The sequence below is a fragment of the Lonchura striata genome, chromosome 7 (genome assembly GCF_046129695.1).
Source record: "Lonchura striata isolate bLonStr1 chromosome 7, bLonStr1.mat, whole genome shotgun sequence".
In the NCBI taxonomy this organism is placed as follows: Eukaryota; Metazoa; Chordata; class Aves; order Passeriformes; family Estrildidae; genus Lonchura; species Lonchura striata.
Genome location: NC_134609.1, coordinates 27,685,914 through 27,711,290, shown reverse-complemented (window position 1 = coordinate 27,711,290; position 25,377 = coordinate 27,685,914). Strand labels below are relative to the sequence as shown.

The 25,377-nt window shown below is 38.8% G+C and overlaps 1 protein-coding gene across 1 annotated transcript in view; it reads right to left on the bottom strand.

Annotated features, from left to right (window-relative positions):
* Positions 1–965: 965 nt before the first annotated feature.
* Positions 966–25,377, bottom strand: part of PLPP4 (phospholipid phosphatase 4) — a 47,421-nt gene continuing 23,009 nt past the window's right edge. Inside the window, exons 4-7 of the mRNA XM_021529283.2 lie at positions 23,557–23,620; positions 21,892–22,016; positions 6,350–6,520; positions 966–3,917 (exon numbers count right to left, since the gene is read on the bottom strand). Coding sequence (XP_021384958.1) covers positions 3,718–3,917; positions 6,350–6,520; positions 21,892–22,016; positions 23,557–23,620 — 560 coding nt within the window. The 3' untranslated portion in view covers positions 966–3,717. The remainder of the gene's footprint in view (positions 3,918–6,349; positions 6,521–21,891; positions 22,017–23,556; positions 23,621–25,377) is intronic.

Below are 25,377 nucleotides of genomic sequence, written 5' to 3'. Positions count from 1 at the left end.
GCATCCCAGTGGAAACACCTAATTTAATTTTAGCCTCTTAGGACAGCATTGTAGACATTCTGCTTATCAGATGAGTATAGAGTGTACTGTGGGATAGCAGGTGAGACTATTTATCTTGTAAAGATGAGTAAGAGTAATAAGAAATTTGATTTCAGATAATGCCTGTGGGTGCTACTCCTAACTGTCCAACAACATGGTCCTGCTTAGCAAATTTAAGACAAAAAACCCATGTGAAGGCTTTATTCCACCTACAGGATGTGATCTGCTCAGTGATCGAGAGCAGTTCTCCCAAAGTCATTAGAATTTTAGTACCACAAAACAAAAATATGGCATTTTCATAGGTTTGTGGCTTCCCCCCTGCCACAGACCACAGCAAAGTATTTTTTGCCATGGACAGAAAGAAGGAAAATGAGGGATTTTTTTCACATTAAATAGAAATAATTTGTTATATGCACAGGGAAAAAACTAAAGGGCCAAATTGGAAAAAGCAACACAATCTGAATCAATCAGCACAAATGCTCTATTCCTAACTCAATGCCTGAGATTTTCATTCACTGTGGGGACATTTTGCTGGTTCCCATTCTTGTGGTTTCAGGATATCCCTGCTGTGTTTGATTTGATTTTGTCCTCTTGTTCTAGTCTAACCACATTTGTCATTAAATATGGCACTTACAGTGTTGAGGCATGGAATGGGACCAGGGGAAGGGACCTGTTTGGTTTACCTGGGTGAAAATTACAGAATTTCAGCCTTGCAGGCTTGCAGTGTACCTTTGCCTGGAGGAAGGCTGAAGATCATTATTTTGGTTAATTGAGGGAGGCTGTTCCATTTTAACAGCATCAGTAATGACTTTATCAGTAACACTGTTTCTTTAGGGCTTTCTTTTTGTGTGATGCTCTACATGGTTTATTAATGAAAATAACTTGCTAAATTATATTCTTCTCAAAAAAATGATAACACGCAGATGTACAAACCCACATTCATGTGTTGTTTTATTGGTGCATTACAACATTACATTTCCTTCACATTGAGAAAGCATGAGATTAAAATACATTGATCCACAAAAATGCCTTCCCTATGCTGACTTTGCACTGGTGATTGTGGCACCTACAGATCCCTCCACAAGTTTCATTCCATTAAGTCTTTCATATTTTTAATTACATTTTAATCAAACCTTTTACATTGTCTACTTTATGACTCTCGGTTTAATTATTCCCATTAAAATGTGTTATTCTTTACTGCTTTTCTGAGCTTGCCAATTACTCCTGCAATTTCAGTTTTTTATGCTGCATAACACTTCATGTTCCAATCCTTTAACAGCCACTACTCACTTGAGGTCTGGATGAGCTTTTCCTCATCCCAAAGACAGCCTGCCTGTACCAAAAGCCATTAAAATACTGAGAATGTGTACAGCACAGTTAGAAGGCCCCACTCCATTTTGAGAATAAGCCAGATCTATATAAAAACATGCAAAATGCTTTATGCATCAGTATTAAACTTCTCATTTTGATTGAAGATTTGTTCTTTTTTTAACATTTGCATATAACCTGGAAGACTAGGGCTCCTGCTGAAAGAAAGAGCTCATGGCTAAAGCCTAACCCTGGCTCTGGGGCTCTCAGCAATCCTCCCACATGAAGTAAGAGAAAACTATATTTGTTACAGAATTCTGTAGGAAGAATTCTGTACAGAATTCTTCGTAGGAAGATTAAACCTCCATTGAACTCTGTGGATTTCCAGAATAAGATCTCAACCACACCAGAGGAGTGTTCTGTCAAATCCAGTGCAAATGCCAAGTAATTCTGCTTTGCTGATGCTGGTATTGTGAATTACTGTATATTCACCAGGTAAACCACAGCTAAGTTCAACTGTCTCTGTTGTAGAGCTCAGAATTCTGTAAGTGAAACATCCTCTCTCTGACTCAGCTAAACTGTGCCAGTTTTGCAATGCCTGATTTCTACAGAACCTCCCAGGTTCACTCCTGTTACTTTCTGTTCCTTAATGTCACTTCCTATTTATAGCCATTTCCAAATATCATATAAGTTATGATGCAATACAGCAAGATTGCATCCTCTTGTGGACAGTTTTTAGGTTTCTTTTTAATGGGATCCTAATTTACTTGATTTTTATTAAAATTCAAGTGTTGCCAATCAGGAAGCAGCTCTCCTCAAAAAAAAAAAAAAAATCTACAAAGCTTAGCTTTGAGGAAAGTAAATGACAAGCCTTACAGAAAGACATTGAGCTGTTTGAATCACAAAATGTCTACAAGGCCGATGCATATTCCAACAGGAACACAGAAATTATCATCATGGCAGCAGCCTCCTCCAGTCTGAAGCACCGTAATTGTGGTCGTTGATCAACATTATCTTGATTGCTCCAAGAAATATTCAACTGCCAGGGTGTGGTCTGGAATATTTTGCCTGCATTTTTCACAGGATACCTAAGGAGAGAAAACCTGGAATCTGACATTCTGCCATCCAAAGGTATATGATCTCACAGGAATGTGATGTATACTGCATAATGCATCCATAACAAAAAGAATCCTACTGATAAAAATTAACTTAGGTCACACACTTGTCAACCTTCTCCATACCAACAGTGTTTTGGTTCGGCTGAATTCCACTTCAGGTACCAACCTTGGCAAGCACCATGTCCAAGAGCATGGTGAGCTGAAAATGTGGGATGGGATTGATGGAAAACTGTCTCCAGCCTTCCTCTGGGCATGTTACAGTGCTGGAAACCACCACAAGCACTCCTGGTTGTGCAGCCAAAGTCACAAATGGGAATCTTTGCATTTCCTCAGGTCACCAAGGATGCAGTGAGTCACTACACAAGAATGAACATGGCACAACGAGATCCACAGAAATCTTTGTGTTTCTTTATCCTCCCAGTTTTAGGGGTTTTTAAACATCTGTTTGAAAGACTTCAGCTTGTCAATGCAATGGGTGTCCTTTTTTTTCAAATTTGTTTCGACAGCAAATACTGCAAGAGTTCTCAAAAATTGCTGATGGTGCAACAACAAGTTTCTAATCCATCCTGTGTGTTCTTCTTTGTTGGCAATTTCAACAGCATGGAATTTCTTGAACGTGAGAATCCTCCTGTGGAACTACTGATGCACGAGGCTTGGCTCTCACAACCACTTCACCAGCCACTTCTTAGTCATTCATAACTCAGAACGACCTTGGCAAAACTTGACAATTAATACAAAGTTCCACCAGCATGTGGAGATTTTTGTCAATTCAGAAGGCAGCAAGATAACCATAAGGATGATGCCTTAAATGACCAAATTACAGATTTTGGACACCTGATGAAAAGTGCTCTGTGTACTCGCCACCCATCGAAATCAATGAGTGCTGAAGATGACCAGAACTTTGTAGAAGATACTTGGTACTTCAGAAAATCTGTTTCCAGATCTAGTATATGCTCAACCACATCTCAAAATTACTCTCTTAACCATTCTCCACATGAGATTGTTTTTATTAATGTTCTTTCCTGCTTGCAGTTCTACCTGCTTGAAGTAGACTGAAAACAGATAATTCAGCAAGTCAGTACGAACTGAAAATTTAAGAGTATGATGGTATCACGGCATTAAAAATAAAATAAATTCCCTTTATAAAAAGGAAAGAAACAAAAGGAAACATGTACATTAAGAACCACTGTTAAGAGACCAGTTTGGAGGAAATGTGAGAAGGCTAAAAGTTCATTCTGCACATTTCTCAAAGTCATACGGGACCTTCAGTTATCCCCTCCAGAGGCAGCCCAGTAGCATTGTCTGCTGTGGGTCTCTCTTCTTTCTTCACTGAGTTCTGATCCAGCAGGCTGACGTAAGATTTGTGACAGGCTGTATTACCCAAAGGAGGGTAGTGCTGTCTGTAGCAAATATAAGCAAAAATGAGGCCAATGATCCCTCCAACAAAAGCATCTGGAGGAAAAAAACAACAAAACCAGAAGCAGGTTACAAAGGAAAGGGCAGCCAGGAGTGAAAACTGCAAATAAAAGACATTTGGTTGATGTGAAAGCGTTTAATGCAGAAAATGTGAATTTTGAATTTTCCTAAAGAATTTGGAACCAAATACTACAATCACACCGGCCACATAAAATCAGTTCTGGGGGACTTGTGTAATATTTTGAACACCCAAACTGTAGATAGTTGGCTAAATTTTGTGAGATGAGCACTGGGAATAGAACAGCCTCCATGGGGTATCAAACACTCCTGATGTTCCAGATCACAGCTGACCACTTGTGAGTGGGCAAACCATGGATCTTCACCCATTTAAAAAAGCAGGACTGCCAAGAACGATTTCAAGTTGGATGAATTCTTACCAAAAGCATCTGAAAGGTCAAAGACTAAGCATGCCTGTTAACTGATTTAACACCTTTTAAATGCCTTCCTTTCATGTTTTTTACTATCCCATACTCCTATCAGACAATAAAGTAAGATAAGTAAGGCTATTGGATGAGATATTTGCAATTTTAAATTTTCTGTGGAGGATTCCTTCTGTTTCTGGTTCTGCCTCTTACTAAAATCACCTCATCTTGTGCTTCATTTACAATCAACAAGAGAAAAATTTCCCTGACAATACACACTCTGTGAAAGGTTCAGATTTAACATGAAGAATAACAAAATGAGGCAAAAGGCATTATTCCCATAAATTTGCAGCTCCATCTCCTTAAAATTCAAAGGTGGAATAGGAGCAGCTGTGATGAACCAGGTCCCAGCCCCCTGGGTGCAGTTTTCCTCCACCATGTACAAAGCCCCCCATCATCACCTGCTCACAGCACACCTTTCAGCCCATCAGTCACTCTGGCAAGGGACAGTTCACACTGCAAACACCTGTTCCAAACTCAAGGGTAAACCTGTCCTCTCCACATTTCTTCCCACTCCTCCTTTTCTTTCTAACAGTGAGCTCAAGCCAAGTGCCAAATGTTTTCTGTGCCTCCTGCCAGCACCTCATGCTCAGCAGGTTTGTGCTGGAGGTTCTCTCCAGCCCCAGTGTCACAGAGAAAAGGAGAGAAATGGGTCCTGAAACAAGATAAAGCTCTACTGGAAAGCAGGAGGCTCCTCAGAGAACATGGCAAGGCTAAATTAAACAGCTGCAGGAACACAGCAGGGTGGGGAACAGCATGGCTGAGACTGGTTCTGCTGCTGGGTGAGATGAGGAGATGCTCGGGGGAACAGAGCAGTGCAGCAATTAATTGAAATTATATGAGGAACCAAGAGAATGATGTGTCTTGGTACTGGGATTTGGGGCCAGGTTTTGGTAGCAGAGGGAGGCTTCTGTGAGAATCTGCCAGAAGTTTCTTCATGTGCAACAGAGCAGCACCAGGCAGCTCCAGGATGGGTCTGTCACTGGGCAAGGCTGAGCACAGCAGGGATGTGGGAGCACCTCTGGGATAACGGATGAAAGAAAAATGGGGAAAAAATCTGGATAACTGCCATGGCAGCTGGAGAGAGGAGTGAGAACAAGTGAGAGAAACAGCCCTGGTGGCACCAGCTCAGTGAGGCAGGAGGGGCAGGAGCTGCTCCAGGCACCTTGACAGCAGCTGCTGAGGGAACTCTCCCTCAACTTCTCTCGAGTCATGAACCTTTCAGTGCATTTTCTCTCACCCCTCCAGCTGAGGGGGGGAGTGACAGACCTGCTGTCCAGCCAGGGTCAACCCACCACAGTGCTGGAAAACAGGAAACAGCATGTAACCAGTGTGAAACTGGAATTTCAGATAATTGAAAGGAGCGCTCAGGACCTTGAGGGGAGTTCAATTTACAAAGCCAGCAGTACAGTACTAGCAATACCACAGAAAGCCAAGATGACCTACATAACAGCATCAGAAATACCATGCATGATATTTCTTATAGGAATACAGGGAGAAATATAGGTAAAAAGTAATTACAGGCTGGCTTACTTAGCAGAAGAATGAGTAAAAGCAAGGAAGCTACAAAGGTGGCCATAGAGAAAGTCAAGAAATGGGTAAAAAAAATAATTGATGGTAGGGTTTTCTGAATTGTCACATGAGTGTGTAATTGATAAATAGCACAGCCTTCTCCATCAGTTGCAGAATTTTGAAGAACTCTGAGACAACAGTGACACTGCAGTGACCTGGTGTGTGTTGCACTCCAGAAGTGGCTGCTGTGAGGGAGGAGAGGATGCTGTGGCAGAAGCCTGAAGCTCTGAAGGTCAGTGCTAGCTAATCCAACCTTGCTGGGAAACCCCAGCATCAATCCAAGAACAAGGAGAATCTATAGCACACCATGGCGCTTTTACTCACACCATGTACTGAAACAAAAAAAATCAAAGAAATACATGGCTAACTGAGAAAAAAAATAGAGTGGGACAGAAGGGCACGTCCATGCCTCACCTTGCCAGTGGTGTTTGTAGTCACACATCCGGGACAGGGCGATCATCATGGCACAGTAGAGGGGCAGGATGGCTGCACAGAGCCTCCAGCTCTTCCCCCGGCCGCTCTCCGTGAAGCAGTGCAGCTTTCCAGCCAGGTAGAAGGTGGTGAAGCCAAGGCCTGAAAATGCAACTGATAGAGCAAAGCACATCACTAAAGTGAACTGTAATTAGTGCTGTTTTATTTTATTTATTCTTTTTTTTTTCTTTAATTAGAGCAGTAATGATCTTCCAAACTTTAAAAAAAAAATCACGTTTTTGGGGAAGTGAATGAGAAAAGACATTCTCCAGCAAGATCCATGACACACATATATTCTCCACAGCAGTGGTTTTACCTATAGAGCAATGCAAGGAACCAGGCAAGGGAATATTCAGAAGTAATTTGATTTTTTTCTAATATATAATACTCAGCTTTCACATAATCTGACATATCTATAAACACTGTGTTGCCTCTAGACATTCACCTACCCCATAGAAATTTAAATTTTTTCTTCCTTCAGAAATTTACCTTTTTCCTCTGGGGGAGACATCACATACTAAATTAAACATTTAAGCAATTTTTAAACTTGAGTCACAAAAGCTTTTTCATGCTTCAACCTTCAGTACATCTTCCCTGATTTTAGACCTATTCTAAAAGTTAAGGTTCAAAGCAGAAAAGTACTCAGACAGTTTGCACTGTAATTGAATTACATTTAAATGAGATTTTTAGGTTTCATTACTCAGTTTCTACAGAACATGCACAAGTGGCAGTGACAAGAGAACTCAGGCACCAATTTTCTGCACTGATTTTCTTTCCTGTTACAGCTTTTACACCTTCCAGAGAGACACTGGACAAGGAAAGGACTTGGTTTTCATTTTATCTTCCAGATGAGTAAACGGAGTGATCAAAATGAAATGTCTTGCAATATCAAATGCAATCCTGAAGCAAAATCTTTCCCACTCCCAAAATATGTTTGTCTTCATATTTCTACTTTTCATCTTGGGTTATTACTTTTTAGGGGAACTGAAATCCGAAGGCAGCATTCCCAGGCAGAAGGATCAATTGCTTTGTGGTTTCATTTTCAGGCAATCTACAATGCCCAGCAATTTCGAGGCTTAAAGGAATATTGCCCAAACTCTAAAGTAGGTGTCCAGTTCACACAGACTCATCTTTAGGATTAATATCATATATAAAGCAATTTTACCAGCAATTGTCAGCATGGTGCAGATTTAGCTAAAAGGACTTTATAGAGAATCTGGTGATATTTTAAAAAGAGTATTTCCCCAAAATTTTTGGGGTTCTTTTCAGGGTCTGCCACATTTCCAGAAGGAGATGCTCATGGAAGAACATGGAAGTTCAGCAGGAACTATATTTGTAATAAACACAAAGGCTGATCTTGCCTTAGGTGGTGGATGTGTTTCTCTAAACTAAGAGGCAGAAAGAAGAGAGTGACAAACACTCCTCTTGGGGAACCCATGCCTAATGTAAGAGGGAAAACAAATATATAATACTCTAATAATATATTAATATGTAACACCAATATTGTGGCTGTAGAACTAACGTTGTGCACAGAAGCCTTACACTGCAGAATTTCAGACTGACTTCCCTTACCCTGGAGTGTGCAAATCCAGAAAGAGCTGCTTGACCCAACAGTCCCAGTGCATGCAGAGCCAGCAGTAAAACCCATGGAATTAACAGCAAAATGCTCTGGGATGTGGGATATCCATTATAAAATAACTGCAGAATTCCAGACAGCTCAGTTGCTGTGCAGCCCATGCAGGCAGCTCTGCTTGATGGCTCTGTTTGGAAGATGTCAGTCAAGAACATTAAAAAAAAACAATTCACTCTTCAAAAATCCTGGGCCCAAAGGTGATATTTACACTGAAGAACTGGTCCATCAGTAGAGTGTATTTGAGCACTTTTTCCCCCACCAGCTGGAGTCAATACATCACTGCAGCATGAAGGAAATGCAAATACACACATGTCCTGAAGGGTCACACCCTGCCTACTGTCCTAGTAAAAGTTATTAAAAAGACAGAGCCCAAAGATTCAGCAGAGCAATACAAAACCACTTTTAAGCTTCTGTCTTCCAGAAAATAAATCTTTATATAAAGAAGGGAAAAGCAATATAAAATAACAACCAGCCCTTTTTGGAGACACTGGTGTAAATGAATAGAAGAAAAACAGTCTGATTTGGTCTAAAACAACGTTAACACAAGAAACAAGTTGATAAAATTACAGACACAAATATTTAACTGATTTTAAATGTTATAAGAGGAGAAAGGAATGAAGAATGAGATATTTTTACCAATTGGTGTAGCTAACTCATATTAAAGCCCTGATACCACAAGTTTCTGAACTCAGGAAAAAATCTCATAAGACAAGCCACAGGTTCTGTCATGACTTGTTAAAATGCTTTAAAATTATCATTATTTGAATAAATAAAAAATACATTAGACTCAATTGTTCAGTTTGTTTCTATTATATTATTTTTTTAAAAATTAGTTCAGAAGGAATAAGGAGGATGACAGCATCTGGAGACACTGCAGATCCCATCCTGACACCCGATTCCCTCCGGAAAGGGAATTTAGGTGAGCTGAAAAACCTGTCTGTACAGACCAAACCAATTACCAAGCTGAAATGCATAAGGTGAGAAACTGTAAACAAGAATCTGATCTAAAGCACCCCAAATAAATTATTCATTTAAAAATGTAATTGCTTTTGTGAGTGCTTTTCTGAAATTTAAACTACCCCAGGAGGATCTTCAGCCTCTCAAGTTTTAATGGATGCTTTGCTAAGCATACAATAAATGACGTTTTTACATTAAGCAGTTTTTGAACTAAAGAAAACCCCTCAGATACTTAAATGACATCAAATTACAAAACAGCCATCTGAATGGCTGTCATAAGGATCAGATAAAATGATCCACCCCTTTGTCTGCAATGCTTTATTTCTACAGTGATTACTGTACATTTCCCAAGTGCAAACACAGAATATTCATCACTGGAATTGCTTAGCAGCCTCCTGAGGAATTCCAGCAGCTAGGGCTACTGCTGAATGCTTTCAGTTTCACACTGTTTAAAGACTGAAATATTTATCTTTCTTGAAGGAAAAAATATGATACCAAATGAGTGCATAAATTTTAATGCTGAAATTCAATTCAAAGAGCATTTTATAGAAGTACAATTCCCAAAGAACGTTATGAGCTTATTATCACAAAATATTTTTAATTTTTTTTTCCAAGTGGGACAGTCCTTTGGCATAGCTTTATTAATTTCTTTTCACAGAGTAAGACAGTTCAGCAGAAGCAACATGAAAAGCACATCATGAACTCCAAATGTATGCAGGGACTGGGGAAAAAAAAAAGAGATGTTGGAGACAGAGACATGTTAGAACAAAAATAGACTTATATTATCTGAAAAGTAAGAGCATTAGTCATTAGATTGTTTTTGCACTACTGTCAGTGAATTCTTATGAACTTTTCTTGGGGTTTTTTGGTGATATGTTTTTTATGTACTTTTTCAGATACCTCATCTTATTTGAAATTCCTAAGGTGGCCTCAGAATGCATCTCATTGCCATCAAAAATGATAATTAAGTTTTGTTTTATTTAGTTCATGACACCTCTTACAAAAGTCCTAAAAGCAACCTGTTCCACAGCCTACTCTTCCATTTCTGTGGGCAGAAACCTTAAAAAAAAAATCCTCCTTCTCTGAGAACATAGTAAAGAGAATTACTTTTAATAATTTCTCTTTTTAAGCACAGTATGTAGGCACAAGCCTTAGATCACTGCCTCTTCAGCTCTAATACAAATTATGGCCATGGGGGCATTTATGAGATGTTTAACAACAAATAATCCCTACCAAGAGCAATTTTTTCTTTTCCAGGTCAACACTGGGAGATATCAAATTCCAACCAGTGGATCAGGGTAGCTTCTTGCTTTCCTGTTTTTCTGTAATTACATCATCAATAATATCCTGGATAAGGATTACATCCTGCTCAACCTCTTGTCATGCATCACTCATTCAGGTATGTGCACATAATTTAAAATTTATTTGAAGGAAATTGGCCCAAGCATACAGATTAGCATGTAAAATACAATTAGAAGACAGGCTGAGGAGTTTCTCCATGGACAGAAATTTTTTACAGTGGAGGATCAGAATGCTTCTGTCAAACTCATGGTCAGCAGTGTCAAGGAGTTTACTGGAATATATCAGTTTTAGTACTGAAAATAATCCCCTTAAATGCTTCAAAAAAGAACTATGGAAACACCAGGACTATGCCCAGCCTGAGCAGGAAGGGTTATATAGAAAATTAATGCTTCTCTTTCCATGGTGTGACACACAGCAGGAATAGGGAAATGTTATTTATTCCTGCAACCCTGCAGTGTGCAAAGAAATGCAGCCTGATCTATCCCCCATCTGCAAGAGGAACTTTTTATTGGGGTTTTATGGAGAGAAGTAAAGTTTGGACAGGAGGAAGGCAAATGACTTTGAGCCTTTTTCAACCCCACTTTCAAAGTGAACCAGGACACCAAGGAGGAAGTGGCTGCACAGCAGCAATGTCACTGAATTCACTGGGTTCCAAACTCGTCAGAAACTCTCTAGAGAGAGACTTTTAAATAACTCTCTTGGAAAAATCAGGGCCTGGAAAATTGGGCATCTTCATTCCCAATTCACTCTAGAATGAACTTTGCTAGCTGAAGAGAGCAAAACTAGAGTTGCTCTCTGTTATGGAGTACACAGTAGATTTGGGATGAATACCTTTAAACATACAAAGAAAAGGGAAAAATACAAATTTTTCAAAGTGCTAAATAACTGAATTATTCAGCATGGAGAAAAAAAGGCTCTAGGGCAACTTGGTGTAGTGGGAGGTGTCCTGTCCATGGCAGGGGGTGGAACTGGATGACCTTGAAGGTCCCTTCCAACCCAACCCCACAGTGACCCTACATCCTCTGTGCAAAACAAGTTCATAGAATATGTTGTCTACATAGGATAAATCCCAGTGAGGAACCACTGTTCTACAACTCCAGGATTCCTGTAGTAAAAACCCACCTTTTTTTTAAATTCAGAAAAAAAGGAAAATCTTTTTGAGGTATACACGTAATCTGAACCTCGAACAGGCTCGAAAGAGTTGATTTATTATTAAGGCAGGAAAACTGAACATTAAGGAGTTCATTTCACAAGCCCCTCATGAATTCCAGCAGCCCTTGTTGTTGAGTATTCACAGGTAATTATGTCAGAGAAGAGGTAGAAGCATTAAACATAACCATTCCTGAGTATACTTAGAGAGTGAATTAAGCAGCCAATAAACCCCACAGGGCTTTCTTTATTTTTTTGCTTGCGTATCTGAGAAATCCGTTTCATATTTCCCTGGATTCTTTTATAAAAGGATGAAATATTTTACTGAGACAGTGCCATACAGCTCTTAATTAAGAGATTTATCTTGAAAATAGGGGAGTAGCAGCAATTACTGCCAAAAACCTGTGGCTTGTAGCTCATTTGTTACTTAAAATGTTCATTTTAAAGAGAAGGAAATATGATTATCCTCCATGAAATTGCTAGCTAAAGATAATTAACAGTTCAAATTTAGATACCCGACTATAATTACAAGTACTGAAGTAATATTTTATAAAAATTATCACAGGATAGCAAACATTTCTGTTGAAATTCAATAATTTCTCCACTCTGAAGCATATAAATTACTTTAATTTTTCAAACAAATGTATGTCTTCAACATGTAAAAATATTTTTGTTCTTAAGAGTGACTAATTTTAATTATTTAGTGGAAAAGTGGAGGAGGAGCCACGTGTCCTTTCATTCTAATGACATCATATTTCCCAGACATCTTTTTTCTTTGCAGTGACACAGCAAGAAACAGCACAATTACTGCCTTCATTTAATTAGTGCTTCATCAGGCAAGCCTAGAGCATAAATTATATAATCAGCTTTAATATCTCTGATGATATACAGTGACCAAACACTGAGTGAGGCAGTCAATTGTGAAGAGATAGAGGCAATAATATATTAACAACCAGGCAGCCCCCAGCAAAGTGCTGGGATGCTCTGAGAGTTGTTGTAGCTTCTTTATCTGGCTAAGAAGAGAATCCACACCCAGGCTGCTGTCACAGAATTCCTCACTGGGTCAGGGAAGCAAAAAAACCAAGAGATTTCTCTCTTCTTCTCCCAAAACTGAGGAGGGGGAGTAGAGGGAAACCTAACTTAGGAGTAATCCTGAGAATGTTTTCAGCCCAAATAAGCAGAGTCCAGCTGGGGGGGAATGGGACACATTCAAATAAATGCAGCCACTGCTCTGCACTACAACTGTTTGAAGTAAATTCCCATTTCCAAGGAATACACATAGAATCAAGGCCAGATCCACGGATATTCACACCCAAATTATTCTTCTGCTCCTCATATTGAATTCCCAGCCATCACCTGCCCTGCTGCAGGAGGCATTCTCTGCATACAGTGATATTTTTCATTGAGATTCCAGCCTCCTTGCCACACTAAACAATACCAGAAAGTGATATCCTATCCTATTGTTTGCCAGCATAAATATATTCTAAACATTGCCTATTGACTTATTTGGTATTTGCATCAACTAATATTTCAATTTGTTTAGACAGGATCTTCCACACAAACTTACTGATTCAAACGTGTAATGAAGGCAGACAGAGCAGGGAACACAGACAATAGAACAGAATATTTAAGTTGGAAGGGACCAACAATTATCATCTATTCCTACTGCCTGACCACTGCAGGGCTGAAAAAGCTAAAAAAATTTTTCAATTAATTTTTAAATCAATGTTAATTTTTAAATTAATTAATTTTAGTTAATTACTTTTAAATTATTTTTTAATTTTAAAAAATTACCAAAAGCTAAAGCAAATTATTAAGAGCAGTGTCCAAATGCCTCTTCAACAGTGACAGGCTTGGGAAACACTGTCCAACTCTCTGAGAAGTCTGGTCCAACTCTTCCAGTGTTGGACCACCCCCATGGTAAAGAGATTATTCTGATATTGAGTCTGAGCCCTCCCTGACACAGCTTCTAATCATTCCCAGGGTGAAGAGATCAGCAAAGACAAATTAATAAAATGAAGAACAAAATAGTTTACCATATAGTAGAGAACTTCTTGCAGGACTGACCAAGTGATGTTTTAAATAGCGATATTTAAATATTTTTAAATAAGACTTAATATGACTCAGCAGTCATACTAAATCCTATTTAGTCCCAAACATCTGTGGAAATGCTATGATAGTCTGAACATGGGGTCAATCATTCTGATTTCTATTTTCTGATTAATTCCCTCAGTAAAACCATCCTGAGATTTCTTCCTTCCCCCCACCTTCCCTGTGAGTGATTTTTTTTAAAAATACTTCCCGTGCTATTCCATCCACAAACCCAACTTGCATTGCCTTCCAACATGATTAGAAACCCTCAACATAATAATTCTCCAAAAGTTCCCAGTTGTTTATATAAAATGTAAGAACCAGAGAGAGACTTCCAAATCCATTGTCTTAGTTCAGAGTTAAAGGAAAAACTGAAAGTCTCAACAAAAAAAAAAAAAAAAAAAAACACCAAAACAAACAAAAAAAAACACCCACCAGACAAATCAGTAGTTTTCAACAAAGCAGTATAAATTTAAAAAATATTTTGCATAAATAATTGTCATGTAGGTTTTGTTTGAGAAAACACTGATGTCATCATTTGCTCAGTCTTCTGCAGAAGGAAGGGGAAATGAATTACCTGCAATAACTCCTGTTTTCTGTGTGGAACTGACAGCATTAGCAAAATCCAAACGAGGCTTTTGCAGGTGCTCTTTTTTTCCTTTCTGGCATAAATAGTATACTTGATTTCCTGCATTTATCTCACAGCTTTTATCTCAAGAGCCTTTTAATATCCCCTTGCTTTCAAGAGACCTAAATTAATGTTTTCAGAAAATGTTATGACTGAGATTTCTGCCATTTGATAAATCAGTCAGCCACCTCTAAAGGAAGCTGCCTGGCATTTTATCATTCAATTTCAAGGGTTTTACTGGGTTATTTTTCTTTTTCTTATAGCGGAATTGTAGTTGGCACTCCTGATTTTACTGAAATTATTCTGGATTCAGAGTTATTTGCATTACAAGAACATGATCTTGTGTGAGTCAGGTCTATCCCTTTTGCTGCTCAGAGGGGATGTCAGTGTGCAAGGATTTGGAGACCGATCACAATTAATTCTTTTAGGGTGAAAAAGACTCACCCCAACTTACCAAGGTGAGTGCTCAGTAGGGAGTTTTGAAGTCCTCATGGACACAGAATATTTGGGTTTACTTGCAAGTAGCTCTGCTACAGGTAGAGCTCTCTCGTGCATATTCTGATTTATGTGCTGCAATGGCAGTTTCAAGGAATCTCAACTTTTTCCAGCACTGCTGTGAGATTCCTTCCTTAAAGATGGCCAGAAGGGATGTGCCAGGCTCCCCTGAGTTCCCAACCTTCCAGTTTAAAATCAAAACTGTGCTTTCTGACCCATTTCACTCCAGAGAAGAGCTGTCACCACAGTTCACAGGTGGAAATTGATCTTTAGGTCCCTGGTGTGACTTTGAACAGAAAAGGTCAGGCAGAAGAACAATGGTCTTTATTTTAGCTACAGCTGGAATCTACAGCAGCACAACAAAGTCTTCTGCAGCCTGTGAAACCAATACCTTAACCTTAGCTTGCAAATTTTGCCTAAAAAGCTAAAGTTAGGCAAAAAGAAAGGAAGAATTAGACTGAAAAGTAATTAAAATCATTTCCTGCACAGATGAAAGCAAATTGAACAGATAAAATAGCCAAGAAACAGCAATATAATAACCAATAACCAGCAGGAACTGCTGGGAAAACTTTACTGGACCTAAGATCAGAGATTTGCTTCCACTTGCAGCTCATTTTTTTAACTTCAGCTTTTTACATATTTCCATTTTGCCTGTAAGTGTAAACTATAGCTCGAAAAGCAAAGAAAATTATTTTCTTCTTCACTTCTAAAGGGCCATTACTTTCTCAAACATATCAAGAGACCTTCCTTCATCAAGGAGGTAATTAAAAAACATTACAACACAAGTCACTGCTATTGTCCCCACAGCCTCTGATTGCATTATTCATTTCAGATTTCTGATTGAATTCTCTGATTTCTTCAGCAATATTCAACAGTAATCTCTACAAACCTCTTTCAGCAATATAATAAAAAGGAAAACAAAAAACACCCACACAAGAAATGAAAGCTCTCACAAAGCTCTGTGTTAACATTCATTCTGTAAATATAAAATTGAGATGCTACCACAAAATAATTTCTTCAAAACTCTATTTTTTCCTTGCAAAAATAAATCTCTAGACTCAATAAAGATTTTTATTTTTTAAAAAGACACAATTTAGCCAAAAGTCAACTTTTCAAACTAATTTAAGTAACTAAATTGCAGCTACAAAATAAAAATCACATGAGTGCCTTATTTATTTTGCTCTTGATACAGCAATTTTATATAGGATATGTTAATTTTTAATTTATTTTATTCCCATAAACCCATCCAATCCAATGTGAAATTGCAAGTTCAATTATTTCTGCAGCCACTATTTTATAGTGATTAATTATTTCCCGGTTTAGATTCCAATCAGTTGATGGGATCTTTCTTTCAGGGATGAATTGCCAGCAGGAATCTCCTGAAGTCCAACAGAGGGAAATACAAATTCCTGGGCTGGGGGAACATCCCAGCTCTGCTGGGTGGTTGCCACTACAAGTTGAAGAAACAACCTGTGGCAGGCACATTTCTCTCCCTCTCAGGATTTTTCATAGAGGTGCACAGAGAGAAATGAAAGAGAAAACAATTTCTATTTCTGCTCCTTGTTTTTCCCATGTGGAATGTGTTTGGAGAATTGTTTACCTGGGGTTATTGCTTGGTTGGATTCTGGTGAGGATTGTTTGAGCCTGATGGCCAATCCAACCCACCTGGGGCTGGACTCTCAGAGAGGGTTACGAGTTGTGTTAAGAGTTAGAAATAGAATCATAGAAAGTAGTATGTAGTTTTAGTATCCTCCTTTTATATAGTATATTAATGTATTTTAGCATAGTTATAATAAAGAAATCATTCAGCCTTCTGAATTGAGTCAGACATTGTCATTTCTTCCCATTGGGTTCGCCTGCGTTTACAGTAACAACCAGCACCAACTGATGCACAGGAAATTGCATTTAAACATAACAAATAACATTTGCACTGAGTGGTCAGGCACTGGACCAGCTTCCCTGTGAGATAAGTCATGGAATCTTCACATTAAATCAGAATTCAACTGGAAATTGTCCTCTGGAACCTTCTCACCCTGACCCTGCTTTGTTGTGGCTGGAGCTGCACAATTTCCAGAGGCACCTCTCAAAGTTCTGTAAATCCAACTATAAGTTTATATAAACCAGAATATAAAGTGATTATTTCTTTTTTTTTCACAGCAGACTCATCAGTTTCAGGATATCTGTGTGGGTATTGGTGACCACCATGGGCTCAATCTCCCCTGACCACCACACTCAGCAGAACAAACCCCAAGAATGTTTAATTAACCTCTCACCAAGCCACTATTTTTGCTTCAGTAGAAAGGTACCAAAACCAGTTTCATGCAACTTCCTCTAATCTAATTCCTTAGCTGAAAAACACAGTTTCAATAGTTCTGGACAATTCAGAAATAGCACATTTAAAAATAGTCACTAAATAAAGCTGAAGCCAAAACTGGCAACTGCAATTTGCTTGCAAATGTTTTGAGCAGAGTAAAAGCCTAAAGGGAGTTATATCATGAAGAATTAATCACTTCCTCTAAGAAAAGCAAACAGGGTCAAGAATCTGGCATTAAATTCACAGAGGATTTTTGGTGTTTCTAAATAAATTGTGTTGTGTTACTATTATTTACCCATATTTGCTTGTACAAGGACTCCATCACTACAGTCACAGCAGCATATGGGACATCTCCGTCTAGGATTTAATTTTTTCTTCTAAGCTAAACAACCCATTTTATTGAACAATATTTGAAGCAAGCCTGTGATGTTGATTTGGTGCTTACTGTTCTGTTAAGCCACACATGAACATAAACATTCCAGAGGTAACCATGAAGTTGTCCCAGTTCTGGCAATAAGTAAAGACTTATTTATTATCTATTTTAATATAAACACATACTATTTTTGCAGCACTTTTGTTTGCTGTTGGTGGCCTGTCCTTATTTATACAGGTGAAATCTGGGTCAAAGATTCAGTTAGAATGCAATTATTTATTTGATTTAGAGCTCTGTATCCAAAACTTGGTATCACCAATTTGATGATCTGGATTCATATTTTAAGCCAAAATTAATTCCAGAGACAGCAAGTGGAAAAAGACATGGACAAAACCTAACTCATAAAATTTGGCAGAACCAGTTTATCTTTGTGCCACTACCAGCATATAAAGTGAAAAGAGAATTTGACCCTTTATTTCCCCTCTCCTTCCAGTCACCTGACTGATGATGTGGGAACATCACAAGAAATTTACTGCTCATATTCTTCTGCTCTCCTCTGAGAACTCTTTAGAGGTCCAAGAGCATTGCAACAATTTAAAGCTGCAGCTCATGAACCCTACAAGCTTTCAGAAGAAGTGTGAGTTCTCATATGGAAAACATGCTCAGTATTCCTGTCACTTTAATTAAACATGTTCTTGACATATGGTTAAGCAGAATCAGCCTTCCTTGTGCTCAAAAAACCCCTGGTGGCTTCCAGGCTGAACATGTTCCCTGAAAAAAATTAAGAAATATTCTCCAAACAAAGATATTTACCCAATTATAGCAATTACAACCAATTATAGCTAACTGCAATTTAAGACATGATCTAGAAAGCTGGCATTCTCTCTCATGGCCTCATGGTAATAATACAAATTCCAACTTCTGTCACCAAAAGAGACTCAGACCTCCCTGTCCACACAAATACCAGACAATGAAATGCTCACCCTCTCCTAGCCAGTGTAAAGAGTGGCACACTGTGAAATCTTCCTTGAGCTGGCAAATGTGTAAAGCTATTCAGTCACAAAGAACTATTAATTAAAAGAACCCTACTGATTCCTTTTCCATTTTTAATTATTGCATATCTGGCCTACCTGGAATTGCTCCATTGGATACAAACCTGGATTTACAAGCATTTCTTTCCCATGCACATTGATTTTTCAGATAAAGAACACTCCAGGACTTGCAAGTTCTTATTTTGTTTGTGGAGAGATTTTGTCAGCCTGACACAAATGTCAAAATGACATCAGACATTAAATGAAAAGGAAGAAATCAATTACAAACAGCTGCCTATCCATCCCATTAGTACAATGTATGCCTGCAAATTCAGTGATCTTTTCAGGTCCCAGTTGTGCACATGACTTGTCCAATTAAATGTTCTGTGTTCATTCACCTTAATTTTCCTCTTGCATGTGTTGCATTCAGTTAAATTCTCTTTATCCATACATCACTTTTTTCATCAGCTGGTATGCTGGGTAATCACGACCAATAAAAGGTTTTCTGCTGATTTCTGCACAGTTTGTTCTATTTGTTTCATTGAATACACTCAATCATTCTGTCTGTATGTCCATGCATTTGGGTGTTCATTTTTTGCCTGTAGCTTGCTGCTGCTGTTTCCATCTTGTTGCAAGGAGGGAAAAATACATCTGGAGAGGTGGAGATGCCATGAGGCCTCTCCAGAGCAGGCTGCCCAAAGGTTGTCTGCAAGAAAACTCTTCAGGGGGCACACAGGCAAGAAAAAATGCTGCATTTATGATCTTTAAACATCACTGTTTTGATGAAGCATTGGCGTAGAGAGGCTGCATGGTTCCATCACAGGTGCTAGTTTAAATTAGCATAAAATTGCCAATGGATTATAAAACCATGGAAATACCAAATATGTAATAAACAAATGTATATTTCAGAGTTATTTTGGGTGTCAGAATAGCAACGTTTGTGCCACTCAGGAACACCTCTGAGCTCCTGGACACAGGTCCATCCCTTCTCACAAGACTGGCAGTACACTGGAAAAGCAAAATGGGTTCCAAATAATCCAAAAGATCCAGAGATTTCTTTGATCCAGCAGAACGTGCAAGTCACTCTTTGGCTTTATGCAACAGTCTGTGCTCCACACATTTTCCTTTTTTTATGACGTGCACTCCTTGGCCCGGGGAGGTGAAGCCAAGGAAATCATCTGTGCTCCAAGAACACAGAACTCTCCTTCAGGGCACAAGTTGGCTCTGGGAGTGGTAGCAGGTTACTCACAACATTTTGATGGAGTGAGCAAGGTCAGACCAGGCCATTGGGAGTGCCAGTGCTGTCACTCTTGACACATCCCTGCATTTTACACTCTTGCAGCTCCCCATTTACAGCACCACGGATTTTCTTGTTAAAGGCCTCGTCCTGCATGGATGAAGTTTTAGATTCTGGTATAACAAAGCTTGTGATTGACAGCCTATCCTAGAAATGCCTTAAGAAAAACTGTTTTGAAGATCACAATGGCTCTTGACTGAAGCTTCTAACCCCTCTTTATGAGCTGCCTGGCAGCTTTTACTTGTGATTTATTTTCTCCATGGGTTCAAGTGAAGTACGAAATACCAAGTGTAGTGGGCTACTTGTAACCATCATACCAACCATACTATGGTTTATGTCAGCTCTCATCCTCACCACTTACATTCCTGCAGTTATGAAATAGAAAAAATAATCCCCCAAACACTAACAGAAACAAAAAAAAACCCCAAACAAACTACCCTTTTAGGTGCTGTTTCATGAATTTCACAACACGCAGTGAAGGATGACAGAAATCTGAAGGGTGGAACTCGGGGATCTCTGTGACCTCGTAACAATCTTGTGCTGAAGGGAGAAAGGTGCCAAGGAAAAAATTTGGACTGGGATTATGGAAGGAAAGTTCATAAATATTCACACTATAAGATGACAGGAAGGACAGGATTTAAAACTGAGCTAAGAAAATTGAAAACTATAGCACAATTTGCAAACATTAATTATTATATCTCAAACATCCTCATTGCCTCATGGGTGTAGGAATCCATTATAATGGTGTGCTTCCCATAATACTTTTTTGGTTTTCATTTTTTATACTACTGGGAATGAAGTAATAACAAGAAACTAAATTTGTGATCACAACTATTAACTGTTCTTCATAAAACTGACAATTTTGGTTATCAAAATAATTTTGCTGCAGAGAAGCATTGTATGATTGTCAAATTAAATGCTTTCCTTCTCCATTATGAAAATAAAATAGGTATGGATTTTTAAGGCTTGTCAGAGACTTAGATATAATAACATAATAACATCAGGCTTCAAACAGCTAAGTAGTTCAAGCAGCTGCAGAATTGCCTCACTCTAACATACACTTACCAAGTGATAAAAATTACTGAATATATAATATCTCTTCATTCTTATCACATTTTAACAAAAGGTTTTGTGGTGCGAAATGCAGTGAACTCAGCCACACTAATCTTATGTCATGGAGAAAGCTGCTCTCATAATTTGGATGTAAATACTCCGGGACGTCATTCTGCTCCAATAAATTAGGTGTGAGCTGCAGCACCATAACTCAGAGCTCATACAACCAGTGCTAGGTAAGAGGAAAACCCCAGGACTCCTGCTGTGGCTGCTCCACTGGCTTGGAACTAAAGCTTATAACTACCTACAAACACCTACTACTCATTTATTTATTTCTGTGACTCAAACAAGGAACAAGGACCAAAGTCAGCTCACAATTTCATTCATCTGATTTCATCACCCAACTTGTTGGCGATATGTATTTCTGTACAATTAGGCAATTTGAAGCTACCACTTTCAAAAAAGTTCCATAGATACGACTTACTGCTTCTCACTTGGCAGTTCTTAGAACAGCTGAAAGCAACAAACAATACTGGCCAAAAAATCCCAAAGAAGCTTAAAGTAATCAAGTTATTTTACAGATTAAAAGAAGTTTTATCAGACATGACATAAAACGCACAAGAAATCAGCTTCTCAAGACAGAACAAGAAACCCTTACAAACATTTAAGTCAGTAAAACTAATTAAATCAGGTAGATGAATTCTCAAAAAGCCACCTAAAAATGTCAGGCTACAGCACAAACTGGAGGTATCTGATCAAACCATGAGACCTAGATTGAGGACCTCAAAGCCAAAAGAACAGCTACTGTACTGTCCTACTTCATACTCCACTGGAATATAACAAAATAAATATTTACTATATAAACAAAGGTCTGCACTGGGGAACAGACGCCCCTCAGAATCACAGTGTTCTGGAACCTTGAATATGCTTCATTCTGCTGACAGTCCTGCTGTGACTGGATCATCTCAGATGGTTCCCAAGATGAGAAATGGTCACAGGCTCACAAATTTATTTCCAGAAGGAAATTTCTGACTTTCTGAAAATCAGAAATTCAGACTCCTCCAGCAAAAATCATGTTCACAATCCAGAAGAAGAAGAGCAACCCCAAACCAGGGAAAGGACAACTTTTTACAAAAGAGGCAATGTGTTTAAGTGAACTTACAGGAAGAGTGGATGCTAGGAAAACTTTTTCTGCCTTCAGAGACCAGGTCTGGATCACCTGTGCAGTGCATTTCAGAGTTCATTACTCCATCTGGAAAGCAGCGGTAAAAGAAATCGGGACGCGGTCTACAAAAAACACCATGGATATTAAAAATACAAAAGCTGTAGTAACGAATAAACCTCACAGTGATTATTACATTTACTGTTTATCACATACATGCAGGTTACTCTTGCCTAGAGTGATCAGTTTTGCACAGAGCAAAGCATAATGACTCCCAAATTTTCGCAGGTCTTGCCAAAACACCCAGCTCAGAACATCCAAAAAACAGCCACCAAAATCTAAACCAGCCCTGGTGCTGACTGTCTCAGTGCATTGAGCAAACCTCTGAGTTTCTCCTGAGCCTGCTGTGAGCTGGGCCTGTAGGTTTGACTGGTGTCATATTGATCCTGAGCTAGCAAACCACATGGAGAAGAAAAGGGAACGATTGCAGATTCAGAGACAAGCTGACAGCAAAATACTTGGCTTGGAGTGCAGGAAAAATGAGCTTATTCCTGTCAAAAGAAGTGGGTGTTTTCTTAATTATTTGAAAAGCACCCATCAAATAAAAGTGCCAAGTGCCATTACTGTCAGGGCACCAGCTCTGCAGCAGAGAGGGCTCATCAGAAACCAAGCACAGATATTCCTTCCACAAGGCTGCAAAACATCCCAGCAACAAAAGCAGCAGTGGACTCTGTCAAACAGTGTATTAATTCAAATGAAATGTGTGTTTTTCAGCTGAAATTATTTACAATTTTGATAAAGAGACAAAAAATACCTAAAACATTGTGGGTCTCAGATTCAGTCAAAGAGAGAAACGGAGAGTTTCTAGCCAGGCAGAAGCCTGGGAAAGAGCTGGAGGAGAATGTAAATAATTCTTTATCTCTCTTGTTCACATTGTTTATAGTTAAGTTCTATCACTGTGCATCAAGCACTTTGCACCAATGCTGTGGGTTATTTTCACTTCAGGACCAATGGATTTGGTCCTCACGGAGCTCTGTATAAAAGAGCAGTGTATTCTGAATAAAACCAGAGTTTTACTCGCACAGCCTTCTGAGCAGAGTCTTATTCCCGTCCTGCCTCAACAGCGACAAAACATATTTTCTGAGCCCTTCATTCAAAACAATGCTTCCCCAAAGGAATGTTCTGCCTAGAAATCCATTTACTGTTTCACTGCCAGGTTTGTTTTGCTGTGCATGTTGATGGCACCTGGGCACAGAACGTGCTTCTCACAAAATGCAGCCCCTGGGTGGCACAGAGAACTGATGGCTATTTAATCAGACAGGAGGCACTGGCACCTGAGCTCCCACCTGCTGTGACTCTCCCCTGCCATGCTGCCAATGTAATGCACTGATTTCAGCTCCCAGCACTCCTTCCACAGCCCTGGCTTGTCTGGGTCTGCCAGCGAGCCAAACAAGCAGAGCACAGGGCAGGATCCCTGCCACAGCTGGGTGTCACCTCATGGAGCTGTACAACACCTGCAGCAGCCCAGGGACAGCTCCACAGGGCCCCTCTGATTCCAGGTGCTCTGCAGCAGCAGCTCGCTATTTATTGGGATTTGTTGTAGCTGTCAATCTGTCTCCATTCCTCTCAAGTTAAACCCATCATTTAGAACATGACAGGACTTACCTTCCCACTATTAATTTAATAGTATTTGTGCAGACACCATTCAGGGCTAGAGCCAAGGAAACAGCTACAAAACACAATGAACAGAGAGAACAATAACCTAAGCACCAAGCAATAAATTGCAGCGTTACAGCATTTGATTTACAGACTTAAATCATTACTGGATTGAAAACTGAATGACCTTTTTTTTCAGCCTACTGTTTTTCTTGTTAGCTAGACTAAGGACAGACCTCAGAGCATTGTAATAATCATGACTTACTTTGCTCTTATTTCCCTACACAAAGCCACTTTTCCTACCGTGCCATTTGCACAGGCGTAAGTCAATAATTGGGAAAAAAAATCAGAGAATGAAGTACTGTGGTTTTGCAATTTTTTGAGTTTTGTAATTCTTCACCAGATTAAACTCTCATGCTCTTTTTGTCAAGCAGAATTCCTATATTCCAATACACAAGATGTATAGATATATCTACATGTGTATTTACGTGTGTGTATGCATATATATATATATATATATATATATATATATATATACACAAACATATATATGTGTGTGTGTGATACAATTAAACACTTCACTTCCAGGCTAAAGAATTGCCTTTTGGCCAAAACTACAATTAGATGACTTTATTTCTCTTGCAAAAGCATTTGGATATTTTGATTAAATATTTCAGTATCTTCCCATTACATTTATTCCCACGATAAACAAATTTTTCTAATAAAATTGGAGAACAAGAAGGAACTGTCATACTAGGTAAGACTTAACATCTGTTCTATTTGTGTTTGCATGCCAATTCTCCAGACTTTCCAAAGAACATCATTTCAAGCCTGTGGAGATCTTTTCCTTGATTTCACTGGCACTTGGATCCTGCACATACACATTTTATATTAAAACTGATTTAATTTTGCAGTCCACACCATAGTTCCCTGTTGCAAACAAGGAGCCAATGAATTTTATTTCCAAACAGAAAGAAAATTATTAGGCAAATGTCTGATTTCCAGCAGAACATTTACAGTAACATAGCTTTGATTATGACAGCCACTGAGCTATTTTCTCCTTGGGCTGCTGCCCCAGATGCTGCACTTCAGCAGCACTCCTCCTGTCTCAATAAAACCTTTGCCTGAGGATATTACAGATCATAAAAATGTCTTATAGTGTTATGTGTTATATTTTTTAAAGTTTAAAAAAAAAGTGGGACCTTCATCAAAGCAAAAATAAGGGTTTTCTCAGAATATAACAATAGCTGCCAGCAAAAATGAAAGAACAAGTCAATCCTAGGGACACCCATACTGTTCCAAAAACTCTCTTCTTTCAACACCTGTGTTCACAGTGACCACTCAATTCTGTGCTCTGTTTTTCCCCTCCATTGTTTTGTATCAGTTTCTTATGGAAATTGCATGGGGAAATTTTCCATAAAGTCAAATGCAGATGAACAGCAATGCCACAGAACTACACTCCCCTTCCTAAAAAACATATCTGCTTTTGAAGGCAGGCTGTAAAATTCAGTCTTTTTATTTTGTGATCTCTTGATTGTTCCTTGTACACCTGACAGAGCTGAGCCTTCACTGTTGCACCTGGCAAGCCAAGCATCAAGTGACAGTGTGAATGTAGGATAGTAAAAAAAAAATAAAATTCTATTTACTCTGCTGTTGTTTCCTTTAAGAAAGATTCATATTGCTCATCTAAAGTCATATAATCCAGTCAGTGAGAGATTTAGGCACTCCCAGGGCAAGGCTGAAGGACACCTAAATTAACTCTGCCTTACTCCAGGTGCATTGAATGCCCTTCTCTGTACTGAGGGGCAAAGAATTTTCATCTCTTTTTCA